At 33.1% G+C, this 27,899-nt stretch overlaps 2 protein-coding genes across 4 annotated transcripts in view; both read left to right on the top strand.

Annotated features, from left to right (window-relative positions):
• Nucleotides 1–5,083: 5,083 nt before the first annotated feature.
• Nucleotides 5,084–27,269, top strand: LOC143230991 (receptor-transporting protein 3-like). Of its 3 annotated transcripts, none has more exons than XM_076465405.1 (6): nucleotides 5,084–5,288; nucleotides 12,437–12,508; nucleotides 13,692–13,849; nucleotides 15,279–15,426; nucleotides 21,826–21,996; nucleotides 23,487–27,269. In XM_076465405.1, exons 3-6 carry the CDS (start codon nucleotides 13,704–13,706, stop codon nucleotides 23,640–23,642), a joined length of 621 nt encoding a protein of 206 aa, XP_076321520.1. In that variant the 5' UTR covers nucleotides 5,084–5,288; nucleotides 12,437–12,508; nucleotides 13,692–13,703; the 3' UTR covers nucleotides 23,643–27,269. The 3 variants fall into 3 exon arrangements, with proteins under 3 accessions (XP_076321520.1, XP_076321521.1, XP_076321519.1); XM_076465406.1 differs by lacking the exon at nucleotides 12,437–12,508 and having other exon boundaries at nucleotides 5,085–5,288; nucleotides 23,487–23,648; nucleotides 23,939–27,269; XM_076465404.1 differs by lacking the exon at nucleotides 12,437–12,508 and having other exon boundaries at nucleotides 5,087–5,288.
• The window catches only part of LOC143230992 (retinal rod rhodopsin-sensitive cGMP 3',5'-cyclic phosphodiesterase subunit delta), a 35,167-nt gene continuing 31,271 nt past the window's right edge, over nucleotides 24,004–27,899 (top strand). Inside the window, exon 1 of the mRNA XM_076465409.1 lies at nucleotides 24,004–24,139. The gene's annotated coding sequence lies outside the window, so the exon portion shown is untranslated. The remainder of the gene's footprint in view (nucleotides 24,140–27,899) is intronic.

The following is a 27,899-nucleotide window of genomic DNA, read 5'->3' on the forward strand; positions in this document are numbered from 1 at the left end:
CATCTTTCATCCACCATCAGCTAAGCTTGTAATAAAAGCCACACGTCATCTTCAAGTAAAACGCAACGTCTTTAGAATTAACTTTTCCACGTTTCTTATTCACAAATTTTTAGCCACACTATGAAATCGATGTTTATTTTCATCAGAGAAATGGGCGAAGAAACGTGAATGACAAATATAATTTTCGGCCGCATACCTGCCTAGTTCCCAAATGAAGCTCAAATGGACTTTTGAGCTTTTATCCTGCCTTTTCTCCTTTTGAAGATCAAGTTTCGTTCACATAATTGGTATGAGGAAAGTTTCTTAAAATGTGATTTTTCCGTTCTTCGCAGAATATTCATATAACAAGATTACAGTGTCGAACAATATGACACAATTACGACTAACAGACGAAAGATGAAATAGCGAGACGTTGGCTAAAATAAAAAGTTTTTATTATTATCTGGAGACTATAGGTAGCGTTTTACTAACTTGATTGCCAAAATATCTAAATCCATCCAGTATGTGCTACAAAATCAGAAAAATAAGATTTTATTTTGTCTCGTAAACGTTATTTAAAATATTTTAATCGTTATTTTTATTTTTCCTGTTTCTTGAAAGCATTTTAACGTCTGTCTTAATTAACATGAATATTACATCAGTACTCCTCAAGGTTGATGTATACAAAGTAATAAGTCAGTTATGTTACGCATTACAATTTCAAATAGCCTAAATCTGAATTAAATTGTAATTTAGATTTAAAACTTAAATAAATATCAATATGCATTCAATTTGTGATATTTGCCAACAATATTCATAAAAACAGTTTTCATTTTTAAAACAAATATGATTTAATATATAAACAACAACACAATTCACAATAACAGTTATTACGAATTATGATGTGTACACAAAAGCTTCACAAATTTAAAAACAATATTGAATATTCTATATGGTCTGGAATTACTTTGATATTTCATCGATGGTTCACGATGAGTGAGTTAATTTTATGTATGCAAAAACGGCTCGTTTGGGTTGAGAAAATATTTTACGTAGAAAAGCGAACAACGTTTCGACCTTCTTCGGTCATCGTCAGGTTCACAAAGAAAGAAAGAGGTAACTGACGGTCAGGTCGAAACGTTGTTCGCTCTTCTACGTAAAATATTTTGTTAACCCAAACGAGCCGTTTTTGCATACATATTTCTCTACAAGTGGGTTTTCTCGACATCACTGAGTTAATTTTAAGTTGATGTAGGTACAGTCCATTTAACAGGGAGCCGGCTGGCTTTATATTCTTTTTTTTTTTTTCGCCGGCCACACGCCGAGTTATTTTACCGGTGCAATTACGTAATGATTTTGTAAAAGTACTAATGTCGGTGTTAATTCGCCGATGTTAAATGGTTTGTAATGTTCGAAATCTATAAACGTTCCTGGTCAAGTATCTGAAGTTTCCGATTAAAAAGCGTGAATCGCAAATTGTAAATAAATAGCTTCAGAGGTTTATAGTATACCAACTTTGCAAACCGATAATATTTGCTCTTTCTTGGTGCGTCACGTTGGTTACATTTACAGGCGTATGGAGCGGTCTAGAAATTTCAGCCTGCACAACAATATAGACGATGAACTAGTGTTTACGTGCAAACATATATTGATCCTTACCCTCGAGAATTTTCTGTAACTTTAGTAATAGGCGGGAGTTTCGCAACACATATTTAACAGTATAAGCTATATACACTTATAAATACAAATTTAACGTAAACAAAAATCGATATTAAAATAACTACATGATACTATATCCGTCCCAGGTATTCTAGAAGAACGTATTAATATTAAAACAGACCGACAATTTTGATTGTATACCTGCACAAACTAATTTCAAGAAGGTTAAACCTAATTCTGGTTCATAGAAATAGTTTGATAAAATCCATATTTTAAAATTCACTTAAGAAGGCCGACATTTACTGCAAAAGCAATATAATGTAATATATGTTTTTTACATTTTGTTCTGTAATGATTCTGATAAGAGTAGTAACAAAACAACTTTTTATAGTTCACTATTTTTGTGACACTGTCAATTCCTTTTCTAGTTTTTGAGAAGCCCTCAGTAACAGTTTGAAGTAAAATATTTGAAGCTGTTAATCTTCATTACACACATATAAAACAATAACAATAATATATTGATAAAATTACAAAAATAATGTAAATACATAACAATAAACAAAATTATACTTTTCATTGCATGACCACAAATTAAACGTAACAATAATTCAAAGTAAATTCGTATTTTTTTATTCTACTAATGAAAATTATATCATACGTCAAATTATATCATAAGCCAGTCAGCAGCACACTACCATTCACCATCAACGATAAAGTACTGACTGTCATTCTTATAACATGTCCAAGATAAAAATAAGATATAGGCCGTTTTCATAGGTCCGCCGCTGGTAAATCGGTAAGTCTATGGACTTACAACGCTGGAATCAACTGTTCGATTCCCCTCGATGAACTCCGTAGATAGTCCGATGTAGCTGTGGTATCAGAAAACACACATACATTTTTATGGAAATAATTCAAAGTCCAGCAAAAGGCTCTTAAGTTATAGAGAGCCCTCAAGCCGTATTTGACCAGTATTAACTTTCTAATGCTTCTTTTAGCACCAACAATCACGGAAATGGTCAGAAATATATTCAAGTATCTCTTGCACATAAATTCAAGAACTTCACCAGCACTTAATTATTCAGAACAGCATGATAAAAATGCGATGCCTTTTGAACAATTCCACATTATCTATATTACAAGGTGAAGATTTTCGTGATATTTAAACAAATTATTTTTTCCCAATAACATTGAAACTTCTAGAATTATAAAGAAACTCAAAATTTTCGTTATGAAATTAATAAAATTCAAATATTTTGTCAATTTATGATATTACTTTCAACTATATAAGTAAAATATTCAGTGTTAAACACTTCATCTTGTAGGAATTTAAAGTTACCATCGTGGAAAGGACCTGTTTCTATTAGATACATTTAAACAGTTTAATAAAGATGTAGAAAACCGAAACTCTTTAAAAGTCATGTCAAAGTTTTCAAGGTGTTTTCTTTACGAGATTGATGATGGTGGAGTTACAGATTTTACATAAAGGTAAGTACAAGAGATTGATGATGGTGGAGTTACAGATTTTACATAAAGGTAAGTACACGAGATTGATGATGGTGGAGTTACAGATTTTACATAAATGTAAGTACACGAGATTGATGATGGTGGAGTTACAGATTTTACATAAAGGTAAGTACACGAGATTGATGATGGTGGAGTTACAGATTTTACATAAAGGTAAGTACACGAGATTGATGATGGTGGAGTTACTGATTTTACATAAAGGTAAGTACAGATATGAATGCTACTTCGGAGATAAAAAGGTGCACATTACCATGAAGTGATTTAAATTTAAATTACCAAGTAGCTGCTAGAGAACCACTACTAGGAAAGGAAGCCAAATGAAGGGATGAAATAGACATCGGCTCACATATAATGAATGAGCACAGCTGGAAACTTGTTGCCTTTACAGTCAGAATTGTTTGGCAACAACAAACGATAATTTAATGACGGAGAGAAGAACGGTATCATAGTTAATGTACAAACCTACAGTAAAGCGGGTACAAGGCTCAACAGAAGTTTGGGGCTACTTTTCGGCTGAATGAGTATGTTATCAGCACAATACTGATGGCACCCTGACTGCTGAAAGGTACAGAGAATTCCAGTTTCATCATGCCTTTCTCTCAAGAACATCACTCATCGAGAGGAAATTTGTTTTCCAAAAAGAAAATGATCCCAGTAGTACAGAAAATATGGTGAAACAATCTATGATGATAACACTGGTTCAGTGTACTTCAGTCCACATGGACTCCGAATTTAAATTTTTTTGTGCCAAAAAAGGGGAAGGCGCTGCATTATGGTGTTGTTGTTTTTTACAGACTCTACAGCTGGTACAGTAAGTATGCGTCTGCTAGCTATCTAATTTTGAAGTTATTCCTGCTAATTTTCTTCATACTTTCTTTATACTCACTTTCGCCCAGCGTTGAGGTATTATGGTTATTTCTTAGTATGTAAAGAACACAACTCATAGTTTCCATCTAATTAAAAAAAAACTCGTACAGAGTTCGCCTGTTTCTAAAGAACAGGCCCGGCATGGCCAGATGGTTAAGGCACTTGACTTGTAATCTAAGGGTCGGATTCGAGTCTCCGTCACACCAAACTTGCTCGCCTCTTCAGCCGTGGGGCGTTATAATGTTACGGTCAATCCCACTATTCGTTGGTAAAAGAGTAGCTCAAGAGTTGGCTGTGGGTGGTGATGACTAGCTGCCTTCCCTCTAGTCTTACACTGCTAAATTAAGGACGGCTAGTGCAGATAGTCCTCGTGTAGCTTTGCGCGAAATTTAAAACAAACAAACAATGTGCGGAGGTTCTATAGGGGTCGTTCGAGGCAATATCCTCACGACGATCCTAAATAAGGTACGGCTAGGACTGTTTTACATGATCCAAAACATTTCTGAAGGGTAATAATAAAACAGGTTTGTACGATTCACGAAAGTTTCCATTGGGTGGAAATAAAATTCAACATTTCAAACTAACGTTATATAGTATTGAAATGAGAACTTCGTGTCCATGCTTGTTGTAAATAAAACTTTTTAATTTCACAGATGGGGATAGAGAGCATAACATGTACTGTTCTATAACTATCCACTTTAAGCTGCAGCTGGTGTGTCGTAACAGACCACGTGTATTTTTCCCTACCGACCCAACACTATGTAAGATATACAAAAAGTTACTGTATGGTTGAACTGTAATGAAATCCTTGTATTGAGAAATAAATTTATCAATTATATTAGTTTTATCAAATAGTTATAAAGATAAACAAATCCTACATAAAAACAGAAGAAACTTCATGATTATCCTTCAACAGTGCTTCATTTATTTTTTTATTCGTGAATCTTCCCACAGGAGGCTTCAAGTCTTATTTTTAAAATGATAGTTATCCAATTGGTACTAGTCTCATCATACTACTTTAATATTAATAATGGGGGAGTGAGAAAATTTTTATGGTTTACTTTTTAAATACTGTATCAGACTTCTCACTAGTGACGACATGAAAGCTCGCCCAATCAAGTTTCCGAAACTAAACTGCTGAGGTAGGCACAGACCAAGAAGCAGACAAAAAGTATTCTATCGACGTGGTCTAGTAGTAGTAATTCGAACCGTGAGAGAATCGTGCAGTCTCTTCAGCTGGCTTACTTCCAATCAAGGTAAGTAATTTTCCATGTTTGCAACGGAACGTTATATCCATGTTGAAAAATATAGACGCTATACTATTATCATGTAGGATCTATAAACACTTTAGAACTATAGATACTGTACTATTATCGTGTAAGATCTATAAACACTTCAGAACTATAGATACTGTACTATTATCGTGTAAGATCTATAAACACTTCAGAACTATAGATACTGTACTATTATCGTGTAAGATCTATAAACACTTCAGAATTATAAATACTGTACTATTACCTTGTAGGATCTATAAACACTTCAAAACTATAGATACTGTATTATTATCGCGTAGGATCTATACACACTTCAGAGCTATAGATACTGTACTATTACCGTGTACGATCTATAAACACTTCAGAACTGTAGATACTGTACTATTACCGTGTACGATCTATAAACACTTCAGAACTATTGATACTGTACTATTATCGCGTGGGATCTATTAAAGCTTTAGAACTATAGATACTGTACTATTACCGTGTACGATCTATAAACACTTCAGAATTATAGATACTGTACTATTGTCGTGTAGGATCTGTTAAAGCTTTAGAACTATAAATACTACACTATTATCATGAAAGATCTATAAACACTGTGCTCTGCACATGTAACATCCTTACGAAAGATATATATTTTCTTTCTCAACCCTAACATCATTAATGTGTAGTACAGTAAAATAGCAAGATATTTGATCAGTGTATTATAGTTCCTTCAATTGTTTAAACAAAACATGTTACGCACTTTCAGTTTTAAATGAGTCATAACAGTAACTGTCAGTTTTATTATTCGGGTAAGTCTTGCGTACATACAGTGTCGTTTTAAAGGATAAACATACACTATAGCTATTAAATACCACAAAACCTATCATGCAAATGTTGTTTGTGTGATAGGTTTTCTCACAAACAATAAGAACATTTCTACTTAAAAGATACACTATTTTGTAATAACATTTTTCTTAAAAAAGATACACTATTTTGTAATAACATTTTTCTTAAAAAAGGACCAAAAACAAGATTCCGAAACAGTGGAACACACAGTGCTACATAAAACTGTATATGGACATGTACACAAAGCGCTAGACTTCATAAATACCCTACGCAACATATCCAACTAAAAGTAAACAGACAGCAGAACAAACAACTTAATAAGATACAAAACAAACCTTACGGTAGCACTTTAAAAGATCGAATGAACCATCTACGTACATGGAAACAGATACAATGTGTGTATATATACACATACATATAAATCTTTTACAATAAAAGGAAGTAAGAAAATGCATGGAACTAAGATCATTTACAATGATAACTAGAATTTTAGTCTCAGTTATTGTTACATAAAAGCAATATTCCCCTGTTTTTCAAACAATATAGAGAAACCGACAAAATATCATTCTGTATTAATTTTCACAAACTCCTAAAGGAAATTATTAAGTACATTTAACGAGAACTTTCGTTGAACAGAGAACAAAACAAAATACAGAATTAAAGGTAGCGTACAATATTCAGAAACTTGTAATAGAAAAACCTCTCACCTTCTGATCACGTGACACATAGCTGAAGGCAAACAATAAAACTAAACAAAATATATCACGAATTGAAACCAAGATCTAGAGTAGACAAGCATATTTTAAAAAAAAAAGTTGAAATACAGTAATCAGAGGAAGAGGGAAGTATTAGAAACTCTTTAAATGGCATAGCAATGTAAATGTAAACCCATTATTTCAGATTACATACAAAATAATACAAATACATGCTATTCACAGGGGTAGTAACACTTACAGCGAGCAATAAAAGTAAAACATTATTAAAAATTTGCTTAGAAAAGAGACATATTTGTGTTGTATTGGGGATAATTATGATAAAGCACGGGTGATACACATACAGAAGTCACATACAATGAGTAATTTCGAGTAAAAGTTAACTTATTATAAACATATCATCACAAAAATATGAAAGGAATCAAATAGTTATATAAGGCTCTATGATTTTGCAATTGTTTTAAGCTGAGCAGTGAATCTTGTTTTTATGTTACCATAAATTTATGACTGATATTATATTCTAAGTGTTATGTGTTTTTCCGAAAATTTGGGAAAGAAGTTTGCTTGATGTTTGAGCCTCCAGTCTCCATATAAGTCCATACAGTCTCAATAATTCATGTCGGGATTTTGTGCTGATCACGTCATGACTGCACAAGTTCCATTACCTTCTTTTTCTTTCCAGGTATGATTTCGCTACAATAGCTTGCTGAGAGATGAATCTCTCTCTACCCAACAGATATTCTTCCTGGGGGCATGGCACGACGGGAAAGAATTTTGATGTACCTATCAGCAGCCAGGAAGCCATCAATTGTGTGTAGATTTCCAACACTGTGGGCTGAGATTCATCATATGCTATACTGTTCCCCCAGCCTTCTTCTCTGTAGAACAAAACTATTTTTACTTCGAATCGTCTGTAAAAAGTAGTCCTTCTCCAGTTCTGATCATCCCACTTACTGAAGTCTTATGCTTATTCGTTCAGCCTTTTGTTCAGTCATCTCTCCTGAGCAGAGGATTTTGAGCACCTGCACATTCATAAAACTATTTTATGCTAAGGTGTACATAAGAAGGCCATATTCACACACTTGTTTATATTTATATCATTTCCAAGATCTCTGCCGGATTATGACTTATTACGTCAGAAGCATGTTATGAGTTATTTGACACCAGTTTTGAAGAGATGGGATTTTATTCTTCGATTACTTCTATTATCAATATTCCGGGTTCCACGCATCATATTCAGAGTTTACATACATCTCCTATTTAAATATAACATTTAGCCTCAATCTGCTACAAAGAGTAACTATCACCAGTTAAAATTTTCAGTTTTTCAGTTTTGTCATGTGCCAGGGATGAATTTCATCACATTACTGGTGATATTATGTCATAGGGAAAAACTATCAACACGAGACTATTTTTGTGCTGTTCAGTTTGATGCAATCCCATTAAAATTGTATTTCGTAATATTTTCATTATTTTTGTCGTAATTATTTTCACTGTTGTGTGTACATACGTGTTTGTGTGTGTGTATATATAGCAGTAATTATACTGCTCGAGATAAATCGCTTTAAAAACAACTTTAGTTTCTTTTTTTTTATTTTCTTGCTATAGACTTTTCGAGCAAAAGCTCTTTCTGAAGCCAGAAACAAAACTATCGGTTAATTACAAGCTAAAGTGGGGTGTTCTGGAAAGAAACAATGCATAAGAAAAGAATAAGCGAGAACATAATGTAACGCGCGAGATATAAACACGAAATTTAAATAATATGGCAAAGAAAGTACAAAAAGCCTAAAGAAAATAGTAACGAGCTACTATTAGCACTAGAATTAGCGCAAAAAAGATATATAAAAGTATATAATAACAGTTAATAAAAACAATATTAAAAAGCTGCAAAAAATAAGTTACGCAGCTTTAAAAAACAATAATGAAAGTTCTTTGAAGAAAGACAGGGAGCATTCTTTAATACTCAAAGGATCTATATAGTCTAATTCCAAAATAATTACTTTTTCTATTATGATTCTTTGATTGGTTCTGGAGAGCGTACATTGTAAGTCAAGTACTTTAGAATGTTCGATGGAATGAAGGTTAATAAGAATAAGTTTAAAAATACGTGAAAAAAATAACAGAAATTATTTGTCAAAAAAATAAAAATTTTATTTTGAAATGTATAAGGAGTCGAGCAGTTTATTAACACCAAATGGACTTGGAAAACCTAATATGAAAATAATTTATTTTCAATTATGATTCTTTGATTGATGTTCAAGGGACATGTCACAGTGAAAGTACTTTAAAGTTTTTAACGAAATGGTAAGTTTTGTTAAAATGTCGAGCTACAGGCATGTGTTCATCTTTAATTGAAATGTTACGTAAGTTGTCTTGTGTGTGTTAGGCTGGTTTTTTACTACGTAGATTTGGTCGCAGTGTGAGAAATAATAAATAAAATAAAACGTGTTGATGTTCAGTGAAAAGTATATTTATAGAAAAGGCTGACTTAGGACCCTTGATGTATGTTCTGTGATCAATTTAAAGACAAGCGTTCTATCTGCTCCTTTGACAATGTAGCACTAACTTGAGTGTCACCTGATGTTATTCAGAAGTTGACTAGTGAGAAGCAGACCTTAATGTTACAGACATTAAATATCAGTAATGGCATTTACATTTCTTTACAGTCAACCCAAATGTACGATTATACACATATAAACCACAAATATGACAATCTTTCATTACATTAATATATGTATATATAGCAACTTAATCCTCATGAAAGACACACATCTTTTCGTTCTCCAAACAGTAAGGGCAACTATTCATTACCATCTCCATTCACTCTGGTAATTAATTTTGTTTCTCAACTGATTGGAACCCTCAGATTACACAAAACTTTAGATTACCTATTGTTCTCACTTGAGTGACACGTCATCATGGGAACATCATCTTTTGTTGTTGTTGTTGTTGGAGAATGTTTTTAAATATGAAATCCTGGCTATCAGAAAACCTCATGCGTTCAACAAGTTGATAACAAGAACATCTGGTAGTTGAGAGGTTTAGGTCGATGAAAATCATATGGTGTCAGTAAAGGGATTCAAGGAAGTTTTATCAAGTTTCAATTTGTAATCCCAGAACCTATGAATAAACAACTCAGCTTCTGCTGCTTGGCTTGGATGATCTGGTACTCCATACTGTGGAACACTCGGAGCACGACAATTCCGTCAGAAGTAAAATTAACCTGGTATAAAATAGTCAAACATTGGGCAGAAGTTGGAGGTTGGAAATGTAACATCCACAAATCTAGCTATGAATATCAGTGAGTTGCAAAACATGTATAATAAACCATGCTCCAGCATGACAGTAGTTGATATAACACATACTCATGTTAAGTTTGTGGTAGGACTTCCTACTGGGTTCATGCTACACCATTAATGTGGTAAATGTGGGTGTTGGTACTCTTGTATGTGGGTTTGTGTACAGACGAGGAATCACGGCATGCCTATGATCCTATTTGTGGCTATCAATACAGGTTTGTTCACCCCACTGCATTCAAGAGAGGGCTTTTGGGAACTTGCCGTCAGATCAGTATAAAATTTTTCTTCCATATGTTTTGCTAGAGAGTAGATATTTTTATACTAAAGAGTTATAAGTGAGTGAAGTGTGTGGTACCTGCACTTCTTGCTGTTTACTTTCACAGCTGGCCTATAAGAGTTAATTATTTTATATTTTGATTGATTAGGTAAATAATAGAAACTAATTATTATCACCTGGACTATTTTGGTAAAGTATTACACGCAAAATCTGTTTTGGTTCCTCCCTAAAGTCTTATTATCATCAGTAGCAGCAATGCTGCTTTGGTTGTTTAATCAATCCATGTAAATTTATTATTATTAGAAAGGCTATTCTGCTATATAGGTTTATCACTGGTGGTAAAGCTGTTCTAGTTATTAAATCCACCCACACAGGTTTATTACTAACAGTAACGCCAATCTGGTTACTAAGGTCATCTGTGTAGGTTTCTTATTACCAAAAGGCTATTCTGCCATATAGGTTTATTATTAGCAGAATGGCTAATACAGCTACCAAAATCATTCATGGGAGTTTAATATCAGTAGAAATGATACTGATAGAAAAGATTATTATGGTTAATTCCTTGAGATATAATTATTCGTTGCAATGCTATTCGGTTACTTAACTAACCTTTTCAGGTTAATTTTCAGCAGCAATATATTTATAGTTTCGGGCACACACAAAAGCATTTCTGTCAATAAAGTGTGGAAAAAAGGGCTATTTACGTTTTTCAAACAACAGAAAATGTTTTAGTATATTATTACATTATTAGAAGAAAAGCTGCTACTTCTTTATCCTGGCCTGGCATGGGCAGGTGGTTAAGGCGTTGGATTCATAATCTGAGGGTCGCGGGTTTGCATCCCCGTCGCGCCAAACATGCTTGCATTTTCAGCCATGGGGCATTACAATGTGACGGCAATCCGCTATTCGTAGGTAAAGGAGTAGCTCAAGAGCCGTCGGTGGGTTGGTGGTGATAACTAGCTCCCTTCCCTCTAATTTTACACTGCTAAATTCGAGACTGCTAGTGCAGATAGCCCTCGTGTAGCTTTGCGCGAAATTATAAAACAAACAAACAAATTTATTTATCTAGTTATCATTAGCTGTTTTGAAATAACAATTATTTCGGAAGCCCGTAGCTTCAAAATTACGTGATAGCAAGTTAATACACATAATAAAGAAAATATATGTATGAAAGAGGAATGAAATATTTTTCATGCTCAGACAAAATGTGCTAGGGTTTTACTTCGGAAGTGACCAGCTTCAGTATGATACTTGAACAATATAGCTGCTACAGTGAAGGAATAACATTTCCACCTGACAAATTACTACAAGATTGTATCTGTATTGTACTTTCAGACTAAAGTCGTAATGCAGTATCTCACAATCCTACATTAATGACATCAGTAATCATTCTGATCATACGTATTCAAATAGAAAATTAAATCTTAGCTCAGACCAACTTATAGAAAACTTGGGACATCTTGTTGTAAATCACACTTCAAGAGGGTACTGACGCAGAAGTAACGGAAAGCGGGTTTAAGCGCTATGCCAAAGTGGTCATTACATCGGACTTAAACTCGACTTCCCTTACTTCTGCGCTAAAGCCTTTGTGAACATTATGCTTCTCACTGCAGGCTTTAAATGAATGCACAAATCTATATTAAAAACGTACGTGAATATACCTAAACAAAGATATATTACGTTCTAGTTATAGAAGTGTATAATCTGACAAGGTTATAACTACCACACTCCGATATATCTCATGACACTCCCAGTTGTCAACCTTTAAAAACTGAGACTTGAATGGCCAGATTAGATAACTGATTAACATGTAATCACGAATGATTTAAGTTACTTACTTTTTTTAGACGTTATGCAAGATGCCCTTTTACTCAAGTCACTGACTTTACTGGTTTCCACCCTCATCACTCAGTAATACCAGACAAGGACAAACTAAGAGAAGAAGACCAGGCATCTTAAAGTGATGAAGTATATATAATATGGTTGATGTTTTGATTTCTTCTTTAGTCCCCACAACGAATCTATATTTACAGAGGATATAAAGAAAATAGACTTGGATTCAACTGAGATGACAACAACGTAAGCTGAGGAAACACCTAAAACATACTTATTTCAGAGTATAATGTTACTAAACTGAATCATAAAATAAAATCGTGGATAAATTAACTTTAATAACGACAAGCATGCAGGACACCATGGATAATAATTAAAACATTTTTTTAGTTAATGGGTCGCGAACCATAAACCACATGATATTCTAAACGATTATAAATCAGACGTTTAAGTGCAACAAATGGAGAGCAACGACCCACAGAATCAAAATTACAGTAAAATAACAATACAATAACAACTACCGAAACAATAAACTTCCTGACATTACATACGACTCTATAGAGTCTAGACTAACATGAATTATCAGTAATATTACAGTTAAACCATGTCTTGTCTCAATATCTTTAAGACTTAAAGTACATTAGACATCAAAACTAAGCTGTTTGTATACAAAACATTTGTATAGTGTATAACTCTGCATAACGTGCCAAACTGAAGTAATCTCATATTAAAATTCAACACAAAGAAATCAGAATAATAACAAAATCACCAAGATACCCTCACACACATAAAAGAACTCCATAGGTCTATTAAATTCCTTTGCAATTGAGGACAAGTTTTAAAATTACGTAAAACTGTTTTAAAAAAGCCAAACCTCGAAATAAATTATCCTCTTTCATTAGCGTAAATTGAAAACAATTATGACTACTTTGTCATTAATGTAAATTGCAACAGTTTTAACAACTTTGTTATTATAATGCTTAGTTTTAAAACTGAAATAATCAAACCCAGCTTGTTGTTATAATCAATAGATTTCCAGTCAAGAATGGATAAATACAATAACAAATTTACAATAAAGCAAAACATTTGTATAGTGCATAACTCTGCATAACGTGCCAAACTGAAGTAATCTCATATTAAAATTCAACACAACTCCCTTAGTGACTTTTTGTTTGTTTGTTTTTTATTTCAAATAGAATTCTCTTTTGGTACGTTTGTGCATTTAACAAACTTTACGTTGATCAAGTTTATATTTGAACATATTGTACGAATAATTTTCGATTAATTAGACTATTACCTTTTCTTTAAGCAATCTTATTTGATGTATTTTCAATTTCTCACTTCAATACGTATAATTTGATATTGTTTTCCTTTCGGTTAATTTCAGTTGTTTATGAATTATCACACAAATGTTATTTACTTTGTTTAGGAATATTACACAATGGTTGTATGCACAGCATCCGTAATCCCTGGAGTCCAGTGTACTACTAGCGTATCTGGTGTTTGTCCCACAATGTGTCCAACACACTGGTCAGCATCATCATCATACTGTCCGGTGTTAACAATGCCGGTATGGAAACAGTTATAGTAAGTATCATCACAAAAAAACTATATTTGTTCACTGGCTGACAATAACGTGTCAATAATTATGTATTTGAAAGAAAGTTTAGTGGATAAACGTAATTCATTTAGAAAAGTCCATTACATAATTACAAATGTATTATACTTCAATTTGCAGGAATTTATTTGACTATCTTTGTAATATTTCGGATATTCCTTACAAAAGAAAATCGACACTATTATACTTTATTCATTGTTCTGGGGTTTCTATTAAACTGTTTTGAATTGAATATCTCAGACTGTTTAGCAGGATATTAGACAGGTCAATGCTGTTTTGTCATTTTCAGGAAATCTTTCAAAAAGTAAAGAATCCCGTACCGAATCGTTTTGGGTACGACAATATCAAATAACCGACTCAATCCGGACGTTCCTAATGAGTTGCATAACGTTATTTAAAGTTGTTAGGTTGGATTATTTTTAACTTTCAAGTTGGGCAGCATAGCTCCAGATGTGTTCTGCAGTAAGGAATTCATATTAGCTTGAACGTCTCTCGACGACTTCAATCTATAGCTGTAGCAATTTTGAACTGACATTGGTTTGACAGTCCTTTAATTGTATTTTATGAAATCAGAATCATCAATGAAAAAGTTACAGTTATTGTTTTCTTGATTTGATAAGAGAAAACTTTTTTACACCATTTTATGATAAATCATTTCAATATATTTAATAAATAAACACCTCAGCTTATGGTAAACTAGAGAACTTATAAAGTTACAAGTTGTTTATGCTTGGACCCGGTTAAAGCATTCGACTCGTACTCCGAGGGTCGCGGGTTCGAATCCCTGTCACGCCAAACATGTTCGCCCTTTCAGCCGTGGGGGCGTTATAACGTGACGGTCAATCCTGCTATTCGTTAGCAAAAGAGTAGCCCGAGAATTGGCGGTGGGTGGTGATAACTAGCTGCCTTCCCTCTAGTCTTGCAATGCTAAATTAGGGACGGCTAGCGCAGATAGTCCTCGAGTAGCTTTGCGCGAAATTAAAACAAACAAACTTCTTTATCTAGTTATCATTAGTTGTTTTGAAAGAACAATTATTTTGGAAGCCTGTAGCTTCAAAATTTCTCGCAAAGCTAAATAAAGGTTACCTGTGCAAGCCATCCCTAATTTTGCAATGTAGAACCGCCAACTCTTGGGCTACTCTTTTATCAACGAATAGTGGAATTGACCGTTACATTATAACGCCCTCAGGGCTAAAAGGGGCGAGCATGTTTTGTGTGACGGGGATTTAAACTTGCGACCTCCGAATTACGAGTTGAGCACTGTAACCACCTGGCCATCCCGGACCTCCTAGTGTCGTAAACGTTCAGAGACGCTGATCTAAACAAAAGACATTGGGTAAATGTTTCATTTTTACCACTTTTTTTCATTTTAGTAATTATTTTATGTTTTCTCTCCAGTGGAATGGAACAAGTATGGCTAGCAGAGTTTCACCAGCTCTTCAACCAATATCTGCCTCACCGCTGGTACCTTACTGCTTTGGACCACAAACCTGCTGGCGCTTGGAACATTTTTGTGGATTCTGCTAAAGTACGATTTTGTTGTGAAGTACGTGAGCATACACTAAGTCCATTTACCATATTTTGTTTATTAAAAACAAAATTTTCAAAAATCCTCTTGTGCTTCTAGTATATTTATGGTATGATTTCAAGTTGTTCTGGTTCTGTAAAATGAAATTGTTGACTAACTTTTTATAAAACAGAATACATAATCAATCCACATTTATTTAAAAACAACAACAAAAAACTCACTACTATTTATTACACAATTCTATTACACAAAAACAGTCTTATGTTTCCAGTCTCAGAAATACAATAAATACCAATAACTTACTATACAAGATTAAAATCAACAAAGAAACCCGAGGAGACTAAAAAATAGTCTCGTATACTGTTTATGTATTTCAACGTATATCAATGTGCCTTCTTCAGAAGTATAATGTTTAGCAAACCAAATTACGAGAAAACCAATTTGTTTATTAAAGAATTTCACGCCATCTACTAACAACATTTCTATCAGGTCCATCATCCTTTTAATAATTTAAATTCACTATTTTATATTTAATATAATTAAGTTTGCTCCCAGTTGCACAGCAGCATATCTGCAGACTTAAAACAACCAATTGTCATTAAATTTTATATTTAACGGTTTTTTGTTTTACAGATTTTAATTTTGTACGAAAACTTATCGGGATCTTATTGTACCTTTGAGACCAGAAACTGTTTTATTTTTAAAACTGTGAATTAAGTAATCGTGGTTTTAAATTAATGGTGAGTTGTTTTTTTAATTTTAAACAATCAACATTTATTTTAAATAAGGCCCGGAATCGCCAGGTGGTCTAAGGCACTCGACTCGTAATCTGAGGGTCGCGAATTCGAATCCCCATCATACCAAACATGCTCGCCATTTCAGCTGTGGGGGAGTTATAATGTGGCGGTCAATCTCACTATTCGTTGGTAAAAGAGAAGCCCAAGAGTTAGCGATGGGTGGTGATGACTAGCTGCTTTCCCTCTAGTCATACACTACAAAATTAGGGACAGCTAGCGCAGATAGCCCTCGTGTAGCTTTGCGCGAAATTTAAAAAAACAACAACAAACAAACATACTACAAGTAAAATGGCAGCTGTTATGTGTTGAGTAAATCGCTACCGATCTTTTATTTTATAAACACGGTGTCCACTAATTATGCACATTTTGATGTAAAGAATTTATCTAGTACGGAAAAAGAGCGTAATAGTACATACAATACAGACAATAATACGTTATTTGTTTCCAGACTATCAGCACTGTGTTAATTTACTGTATTTAAAACGTCATTTTTTAAATAATACTGATACTCATGACATTTCTAAACACATTTTTCTATATTCTCCACTTGTCGTTAGTTCTGCAACGTAAATGAATTGTTTCTAGGATACTGTAGGAAAACTGGGTTATTAGACAACATTTACCACAATAATATATTAAAAAGAAACATAAATAGACAACCAAAGTTGAATTACACAACGAAAAACACACACAAAACAGCTACATTTATACATAAACGAAGATGTATTTATTTAGTAAGAGATAAATAATAGAGTAATATCGTGTGCAAAAGTGTAGTTTTATCGCGCAAAGAAAAGAAAAAGAGAAAGTGTACATTCGAAGAACAATGAATGGTGATTTTAACAGATTTGTTTTACATCTTAGTTTGAATATGTATGTGTGTTATTTGTTTAACACAGAATTTGTTGTTACTTTTATCCCTGTTATATTCACTTATGTCTGATGCAGGCCTAAGGCCGAAAAATAACATCTATTAAGAACACTTTAAGGATGAAAAACGCTTGTATGTTTTCCCACCAGAGTAACGTCGTTTGTTAGGTCTTAGTGCAGAACATATAAGTAAGGGAACATCAAGGAACTGAACTTTTTATCCCATCTAGGATATTTAGACTCCTAACACTCCTCAGTACTGATCCATCACATAGATGGATAACAGTAAATATGTTATCAACCGTTTTTTCTAAACTCAAGCAGAGTTGCAGCTTGTATCACTCTAGATGGTGATTTATTGCCTTTTGCCCACAGAATGCAACACGGGATAAAATTTTGATTATTGAGTCTTATCAAACATCTTAATACTTCAATCAGGTCATTCTTGAACCTTTTGAACGTTCTCTTTTGAAGAGAGGACAGGTTAAGAGATCTCAATCTGTCCTCATATAAAAACCCAACCATTATACAACTGTGGCATTATCAATGCCATCACTGCAAACGAGGATTACAAAGAATCCAAATAATCAGCCTTCAAATATTTAGCTTTTTTATAATCCCATTACGTTGACTTATATGTAGAGTCTTATTAAAATACAGTCCAGATAAAAAGCAACATTTTTCAACAGAGTTAAAAAGTTACTAAGGCAGCAGCTTCTTATTTTAAAAGCTATGTTGATGATCTAATAGAATTTTAAACCTGATGGTCCCAGAAAATATCTTTTATTTTTACTCCTTTTCCGATTACTAAAGCAAGATAAATCAGCCTAAAATTCCATTAAAAATGCTTATCTTTCTCTTTAAAATTAGGTTGATATTAGCCATCCTTCAATCTCTTGGCACATGTCCCTTGTCCACCTATCTAATGAGAGTAAAGCAGTGACTAAATATAGTTCTTAAAAATCCTTTTAATAATTTTTCGGTAAATATTGTCCGGTCTGGAAGCCTAATCTTTGTTTTCAATCTCCCGCCATTTCCAAACTTGATAGACTGGTGATGTGTTAGCAAATAAATTAGTGGGAAGGTAATTAGTTTAGCAGATAGGAAGATGATCAATAGGTACACAAACAATTTAGTATTTGGAGAGATAGATAGTATGTAAATAAATAAATTAGTAGGTAGGTAAATAGGCAGAAGGTAAACATATAGGATATAGGTAAGTATATGAGAAAGTGGATAAATACCTCAGTACGCAGATAAGTAAATATACAATAGGTAGATAAATAAATTAGGAGGTCAATGTTTAGTTATCAACAGACAATTAGATTCGAAGGTAACTATATAAGGAATAAGATGACAAAAAGATTAGTATATTCGGATATAAGCAATACATTGGCGAATATGTTAGTAGATATGTACAATAGTTTAGCATGTGGGGAGTTGGGCAATAGGGAGACAAATTATTTAGCATCTCGAGAGTCAAGTAGTAGGTAGACCAACATTATCTGGGAAGTTTGATGGCAGGTGGACCAATGGTTTAGTATTTAGGAAGTAAGGCAGTAAGTAGACCAACAGGTTGTATCTGGTTAGTTAGACAATAGATAGACCAATATGTTTGGTATCTGAGAAGTTAGGCAATAGTTAGACCAATGCTTCATTTTTGGGGGAGTTAGGCAGGAGGTAGCCCAATAGTTTATTTTGTATGAGGAGGGGGTTTAAACAGTAAATAGACGAGTAGATCAGTAGTGTGGGAAATATGTGGGTGAACAGGGGAAAGAGATTTGTTGTAATTCGACGAATATGTTTGTTTTTAAGCGATATATATATAGAAATAGACATAACTGTGATACAGTAATAGGTAAGTAGAGAAATAAATCAGTAGTTAGTATATAGAAATAGGTGGAAAATAAATTAGAAGGTGTGTAGATAAGCAATAGGTAAATAAAGAGATTAGTGTATATTCAGACATGCAGTAATTAGACAATTTAAACCAGCTAGACTTACTTGTCGAGTTGGGACTCAGGTTACCAAACACCCGTGACTAAACATTTCCAATTCTTCTTTACTCAATCCAGAACAAATGTCAATTTTCCACAATTCTACACTGTCTTACTTTCTATGTGATTCATTACATAAATTTTGCTTACCCACTAGGATTTCATTTGTCTGCCTACTATTGGTCGTGCGTTCGACTATGCTAGAATGGTTTTTTTCCATATGCAACTATTTCCACTGCAATCGGAATTTATAAAACTTCTGCAATTTGCAGTTAATGTGTAGGGCAACTTATAGGTGCTGAGTCAGCTGTGATCTTTCTGCATATCTGTGGTGTGTATACTGATATTTCTATCAGGTATCTCGATCGCTGCTTTCTTTTGTTTTTGACGAAGGTCTGTCTTTTGTTCAGGCCTAATTGTATTCAGATTCTGTAGAGCTGAGTCTGCCTGCTGCAATGCTAGCCCTAATCCTTCTACTAGCCTCATTTCATTTTTCTCAAAAGTACAGTGAGTTGTATATTTTCAAAATTGAACCTACTTCCTTTATACCTGAGGGTGTTTTGTCATGTGAGATTATTTCAGTACTTGTTTCTGTTATTTCTCTCACCTGCTCCTAATAACACTTAGGAATAACTCGTTGCAGATATTTTTCGAAATTAGTCACGCACGTACACGGGGTTTGAGCGGGTTCGGCCGAACTCTTATTTTGCAACGTAAAATAATTATGCTTATATAGTTATAGTGCAGCTGCTTATTCAACGTTGTTTTTTTTTAAACAGCCTGCATTCTTCAATGGAAACATTAGCATCTTCTAGCTTGAAATAGTCGCATACCCCAACTCCCGTAGCATTAGAATGTCTGATGCTGATTGTGCTTTGCACAATACATATTGGCTTCTGATCTTACAAATTAGAACCACTTTCAAATATTCTGGGTACGAATCTATAGTACTGTATTTCACACTCTTAATATTCCCTTTCTATCTTAATTCTTAAGATATGTCACTCAGTTTAGAAATTGGGGGGTGGGGTCCTTACACATGATTTTATACTTTCACCCATGATCAATTTTTTCTGACCTGCACATTATGGTTCGTTCTATTTTGAGTTCTTTTTTCGCACCAACTTAGTTTTTCTCTTTCTTCTGATTATGTGAATAAAGAATCCTTATTTACCTTGACGTCTTCCTTACCTTAGGGTCTCACTACTATTATTTCAGTTACCACGTGGTTATTTTGTCGATGAATATGGTAGCAGGTAGACAAATAAAAAATACGTTAAACTACAGATTAGTAGTTTGGGAGATAAGGCATAGGTTGACAGTTGAGAAAGTAGGTGGATAGATAATAACTTGATAACTAGAGTAACAGGTAGATGGGATGTAGTGGACACCTAGATTAGTAAATAATTTTGTTGACAACTAAATTATCAAGTTGTAGAAAGCTAATGTTGATTTAAGTATACAAACAGATCTGTAAATAGATTGAAAGGCAATATACAGATAGAAGTAAGTAGTTCGTTAAAGAATAGGTAGATTTATAAATCTATATCTGAATGGATAGAAAGGCATTAGAAGGACAAAGTAATAACGAAATAAATATGCTCATAGCAGACAGGTAAGCATCAAACAAGCAAAATATAAACGTATAATCGTTAAATACACGAACACCCTAGGTTACGTATCTATGAGAGTAAATACGCGTGTGTTTTGAGTGTCATTTCATGAATTTTTTTCGCGTAAAATATCTCCTCCACAAGTTTTAGAGTATCTATTGCTTTTGAAAAAAACAATTATACTCTGTCGACGGTCGTTTCTAGACATTATTAATGAAGTCAAGTCATGCTTGGTGAGCACTTTAGTTTCTCCTGTACACACTTAGTAATACTGAAATGTTGTTTTGAAGACGCTGACTCAGCAACCAAAGTTGAATAATTACTAAACATTGGATCAACCTAGAATCACTGCTGATCGGTCTTTATATTTGACAGTCACGGCCGAAACGACGCTAACATTCATGAGGAACATGAAGCAGAAACAAAGATAAACATTATAGGCTTGTGAAGATGTTTTAACTCACACCATTGGGACTTTCGTTTCCTGCTTATTTTGTAAATGTGTTATATCAGTAATGCGTATTATGTAGTAGAGGTCGAAGTTCAAATGCTTCAAAAATACACTAAAAGATATTGTGTACCTTTTTTTTATTGTTTGATATAAATAAATATTCCACTTATAGAAGAGAACATTTATAATTATGTTCCAATGATGAAATAATGTTTAAAAACAGGTAAAAGAGTACAAAGAAATTAAAGTTGTATTCAATCCCATTCTCCAAATAGTATGAATAAGACACTATTAGGCCCAGCATGACCAAGTGGTTAAGGCACTCAACTCGTAATCCGAGGGTCGCGGGTTCGAATCACCGTCGCACCAAACATGCTCGCCCTTTCAGCTGTGGGGCATTATAAAGTGACGGTCAATCTCATTATTTGTTGGTAAAAGAGTTGCCCAAAGAGTTGGCGGTGGATGGTGATGACTAGCTACCTTCCCTCTAGTCTTACACTGCTAAATTAGGGATGACTAGCTTTGTGTGAAATTCAAAACAAACCAAGATACTATTAATACATCTAAAAGTTTCTGTAATATGAGGCAATGGTATTCAATTTGGTATTAATTGACCACGTTGAATACTATAAAGGTATGATGGCAAAAAATTCATAGCCTTTCCATCTCTACTTGTAATGATACTTTAGGAATGCGGTCATGGATGGACCTCCATGAAAGGACGAGTTGGATTTTGGTTCATCTTTAATCCCACTGTAGGAGAAGGCATCGTGACCTTTAAACTCTATGGCCAGCAATGTGATAGATGCAAGTGTGGTCGCTATGAGCCAGCCATGTGGTATCCGGAGGAAGTAGTCAAAGTAAGTAATACTCACTGAGTATTATTGGAAAATAATAAGTACTATTAAATACTACAAAGATTTTGAATACTTACGTTCGTATAAAATATAAAATTAAATCACAACTGGAATCTCATTTGTTTGGATGGTTATTGACAATGCACTACTTTAATATACAGTATTGAGTGTATATCTCGGCAGAGGCTGTCCTGATGATGAGCATGTCAGGCTCTGAAGCTAAAGTTCTAGAGTTTGAGACACGATGACGTGAGATAGGAACATATGTTAAAACTTTGTTCATAGATGCCACCGTAACACAAGGAACATTTGGTTAATTGAACAGAAAATCCTTAGACGATGTAACAGTCTCGAATTCGATGAATGGGAAGTTCCTTTACATATTTTCATAATATTAAAGAACTAAGTGGACTATGAATAATTTATATTTCAAAGCGGACCAGATCTCTTCGAAATGGTATTATTTTATTATAATAATATTAATTACACGCATATTGATCGATCCTTATTCACCCGGAGAAATTTTTGCCTACCCCTTAGTTTTTGCAATATTTTAAAAAAATTAAAATGTATTCATATTAAATGTTTTTATTTGAAAAGGTAACAACTCACCCAAGACTACATGCATTTAAAAAAATTTATAAACTCCGTAGAATCATTAGTCCTGCGAGGGTTATTTTATTTACCAAGAACACAAAATACAACACTCTTTATCCATAATGTTTCAGTATTTTCACATTTACTAACCACCTAATCCGATACTTCATGTTATTATACTTATTCATCATAGTTCCAGGGCTTATAATACTAAAAACCTGGTTTCAAAACCCGTGATATGCGCTTAACAAGAAAGAAACGAACCCTTTCGTGAAAATCAAATTATTTTTATGCCTCTAACTAACTGATCATATATTTATTTGGGAATGTATTTCCAAAAATGTTTATTAGTGTTATAAATGAAGTTTTTATATTTTAAATTAGACGTTTTGTATTGTTTGCTCGAGGGAGTTTTGGCAGGATCCAGCGATGATGAGCCACGCCTAAAAAAATTCCTGATCGTTCAGATTTAATAGGTAATGCATGTATGTCTCGAACTTTATAGGAGCTTGGTAGGAGGGGTCATTGCATTAATGCAAAACACAGTTATCACTAATAAGTTAGTTTGTTAATGATCTTGTTACCATGTTACTGGTCGATTGCTGAGTTAACAAATGTATTAGTCAAACAGTTTCGAGTTTTTGCTGCAGATACAAGAGGAAATTTAATAAGTAAGTGGCTGTTCAATTGTATCTGTGAGTTAGGACGAATTATAGAACTTGCGATAGAAGAAATGAAACGTTGCCCGTTTTGTTAAGAGGACTGGGCTTTGCATTGTTTTTTACAGAATAATAAAGAAGAGCTCTCTTAGTGGATATTGCTACAATATTACTGACAAAAGCATTTATGGTTGTCATTGTCTGTTAGACTACTTTACTTTATGACTTTTTTTTCAGGTTCTGGTCAACATTTATAACCGAGTAGGGCAACTATTTTATGGTTTTTATCAACCTCCAATTCACATGAACCGTCGCCCTGGGAAACCACGAAATCCACACAACAGTGACCTCTGTCAGGCTTGTAAAGATGGCGTCTGTACAGAACGCAGATGATACGAAGTAATCTGATTATAATTTCGTCTCGTGTAATTATCCAGTAAAACATGTATGAAAATCGTATTTACTAAAATATCAAAGGTGGCCGTTCTGCGTTTGAAATAAAACAAAGATAATCCACTAATTTTATATACAAAAATTTATTTTGGACATATTATGTAAGTTTAAATGTTCCATTATACTCCGTACTTTCAGTTAGTTTAACTCAAGACGATGATTGTTTGTTTGTTTTTTTGTGTATTGTAAGCCGCCTTGTTTCACCAGATATATCATTTTGACCTCAACTTTTCTAGATTTCATTACAGGGAAAAAATGTGGTGTGTGTGTTTTCTCATGACAAAATCCAATCGGGCTATCTGCTGTGTCCACCGCGAGGAATCGAACTCCTGATTTTACTATTGTAAATGTAAAGACTTACCGCTGTTCTAGCGGGGGACACAGGAAAAGAAAATAGAAGATATATACAGTTTACTTATACTAATACTGTGTAACTTGTATCTTTTATGTGTTTATAAATAAGTATATTTTTGACACCTTGAATTCAACGATTTTTAAGAAATCGACATATTTTTATTACTCATAGTTTTTAATCATAGCTTTTGATTATACACATTAATATAATTTTTGTACTTATATTGTGCATAAAACATACGAATGATTTCTTAGTTAACAAAATGATTCCAATAAATAACATTTTAGGCTTGGCAAATACGTAAGATGTTGAGAGAGTTACGACAATAGCTTATTTTAGTTTTTATATACTTATATAGATGTCACTTTTTCTTTTTCGACCTATTATGAATATTTCATATCCATTTGTTTTAATATTTCGAAACATATTTCTAGAGCAACTGTATCTTTGTTTGCTGTTGCTTTAACGCAAAGCTACACTACATGCTGTCTTCGTTCAGCACACGACGAATATTTGAACCTCGTATTTTATTGTTCTCAGTCTGTATACTTGCCGCTGACCCACTGGAAGACATTTTGCATTTACACTTGTTGCAACCAAAATGTTTCAGAAGTTTATTTTCAATAATAAAATACCTTCGTTCATAAGCAGAAAAAAAAATTAAAAGATCTCATATATGTTGTAGTTTGGGTGATAATATATTGTGAACTGCTGGATACTAAAATTACTTATATTCTGATAAAATGTATAAGCGTGTATGTGTGTGTTTTTCTTATTGTAAAGGTACATCGGGCTATCTGCTGAGTCCACCGAAGAGAATCGACCCTCTGATTTTAGTGTTGTAAATCCGTAGAATTACCGCTGTGCCAGGGGGTGAGATGTATAAGCGAAAAAAATACTGTTGTGTTTCACGCTCTGCGAATTGCGCTAGAGCGAACAAACGATTAATTAATTAAGGGATTCTGCTAACTGCAATGCATGTGGTTATTATAACCCTTTCCGTTACTACCTTCTTTTAATATGACTGAGTCCTTAGGTATAAAAATTGGTAAGTAAGATAAAATTTTGTTTTTCTTTTTAAAGGCAGAACAAAAATTTAAACTTGTGTAAGAGTACTTTAAAGTAAAACGTAGTTTTCAATGACAATTGGACTAAGTAAAATTTTAAAATTGTATTTGTGTTTCTAATTGTTACATTGGTGTGGAAGTAAAAGGACTAGAGACAATTTCGACTGCTCAAGACTCTTGAAGCACTGCGCCCTCTACACTATAACAATCTCTTTAGAGATACCGTTGGAATGTTTAAGACGAGTGCTTTATTAGTTTTTTTTTACATGGTCATGAAGTAGCCCTTTACCAGCGTATTTATTGAATATTCAAGAAACACACGAACAACCAAAACATCTGCTACATGGTTGTTTTTCTTACTCAGCAGAATCAAATTATTAAACAACAACAGGAAGGAAAGTGACAGATCCTTAGACATTAATACCACTAACAATTTCCTCAAAATATACGAGTTCACAGCATTTTTGTTTGTAAATATAAACAAGGAAATGAAAAATAAATGAATACCTATTTCATTCAACCTAAAGTCTCCATCATAATCTTTTTCAATTTAGTAGAAAATTCAAATGTTAAATAATCAATTAAATTTTCGATTTGTACCAGATTAGTTGTATAAGAACAAGGCTGTGATGTTAGTGTTTCAGGCTTTGAAATGGGTCTTTCCTTCAGACAAAAGAAAAACAGGAGGGTTATCTTGCAGATTGGCGCTGGTAGCCCTCGAGTAGCTTTGAGCGAAATTCAAAACAAAACAAACTTGAAAATTCTCGATATTTCACAACCTTGTCTTAAGGAGAGGTTTCCACTCTCTTTTATTACCAGATTTAATATGATGTGATATGAAAAGTAATTATGCATTTTAAGTTTCTCTACGTCTTCAGTTAAATTCCAATAAAAAATAAAACTCATGTTAGAGCTGCACATATTTATTCTGTTAGTAACGACTGTGCAAATATTACCTGAGTTACAAATAATAAGTACCTTATAAGAATTTAATACTGTCGAGACACTTCTGTACCTTACAAATTTATTCTATTCAATCTTTTTGATTCATTGTGGTTTAGAACACACCAGTAATCGATTTTGTTATGTTCATGATAACACAATAAACGTGTAACTCAGAAGACATAACACAAAAAGTATTTTTATGAATGTTGATACATACGTTCTATAATTTCTACTACTCACACGCACACTTGTATTATTTTGTGCATTAAGTATTGAATTGATAAATGCTCCAACTTTTAATATTTTTCTTCAAACAATTTGTATAAGTTGTATTATTTCTTACAGAAAAATAAGGTTTACTGGTTAAACATATGGACGGAATATCAGATACCACAACCTGTATTTTAAACAACCTTTATAATTTGGCTCTTCGTTTTTCTTTAATCGAAGAAAATAAATATATAGAAAGAGACAGGTCTCTCAATTATGAATATTTTACTTAGAAATTTTGCTTAAAAGTTGAAAAATAATAATATTTTTTCAAACAGACTAACATTAGAAACAAACAGAAACATATGTACAGATATAACACAAATTTAAATACTGTAACCGATAACTTAGCTCTTTTGACTCAAAGTGAACTGCTTATTCAAATGATTATGAAAATTAACGAGACATGAATATTTAATAGTTTCAAGGGTACAGTGTATAAATTAAGATTTGTTTTTGCGTTTTTATCAATCTTTTATTTTTGGATTTTAATTAATTTGTTTGTCTGTGTTATTAAAACCTTGAAGCCAATTGAGTTTTCTAGATTTTAAAAGTAAAAGTCGCCTACAGGGCCACTTTTAAACGCCTAATCTACGTTTGTGTAATCCTATAAAGTTTTATTTGTTTTCGAAAACTTGAATATAAGTGCTATGGTAGGTGATAGTTTTTTAACCGATAGTACGTATATAGAAATAATTATAGTATTTTTATATCTTTGTGGTACATTTATGTTGAAATTTGTATATAAATTACATTTTGTCTTTGTTTCTCAAAATAGTATCTCCTCACCGCGTGTAGTTGTGTACTTTTTTTTTAATATAAGTAAATAAATGATAAAGTTTGGATTTTACACAAAGCAGTTTTAGAGTTATGTTAATTTTAATTGTGGTTTCAAATCTTGAATAATAAAATGTTCATGTTTAGAAAAAAGTATCTTGTATAATGATATACAATAAAAAAAATCTATATAATTTGAGATAACTCGTCTAAAAATACGCCATTCAACTAGTTACTCAAATTCTTTCTTCCTGCTTAAGAAGGTCTTTTCGGTGTATCACTGTGGTGATTTATAAATCACTCCTGACAAGTTTGTAGTTTTATACTATGAACAATTGTATCTAAAACAAATGTTTTCTTTTGTTAGGTGATTTATCCAAGGTATAAAAATTCATTGATTGTGGAAAGTAATGTTGCTACTCTTTAAATGAAACTACAAATAATGAAGTCGCCGATAAAACTGGCCCATTGACAATTGTTAACAAATAAATAATTATAATTTGACGTAAAACAAAGCTGTTAAAGTAAGAAAATTATTATTATATTTTCGATGAATATAATAATCTAAAATATAACATTTAAATTCATAATTAAATGTGAATAATTAGCAGTAATAAAGAAATAATGTATTCTGTAAGGCATTGAAAACAAACATTTTAAGAGCATTGTTTTAATTAAAACAGTCATGGACAAATTGAGAAGAGTATGGTTTTTATCCCCAATAATTAAAGTGTACTGTCTTTTATTGCTTCGACACCTTTACACTGTCAATTCCGTAAATTA

This window comes from Tachypleus tridentatus, chromosome 10, assembly GCF_004210375.1.
Source record: "Tachypleus tridentatus isolate NWPU-2018 chromosome 10, ASM421037v1, whole genome shotgun sequence".
Classification (NCBI taxonomy): Eukaryota; Metazoa; Arthropoda; class Merostomata; order Xiphosura; family Limulidae; genus Tachypleus; species Tachypleus tridentatus.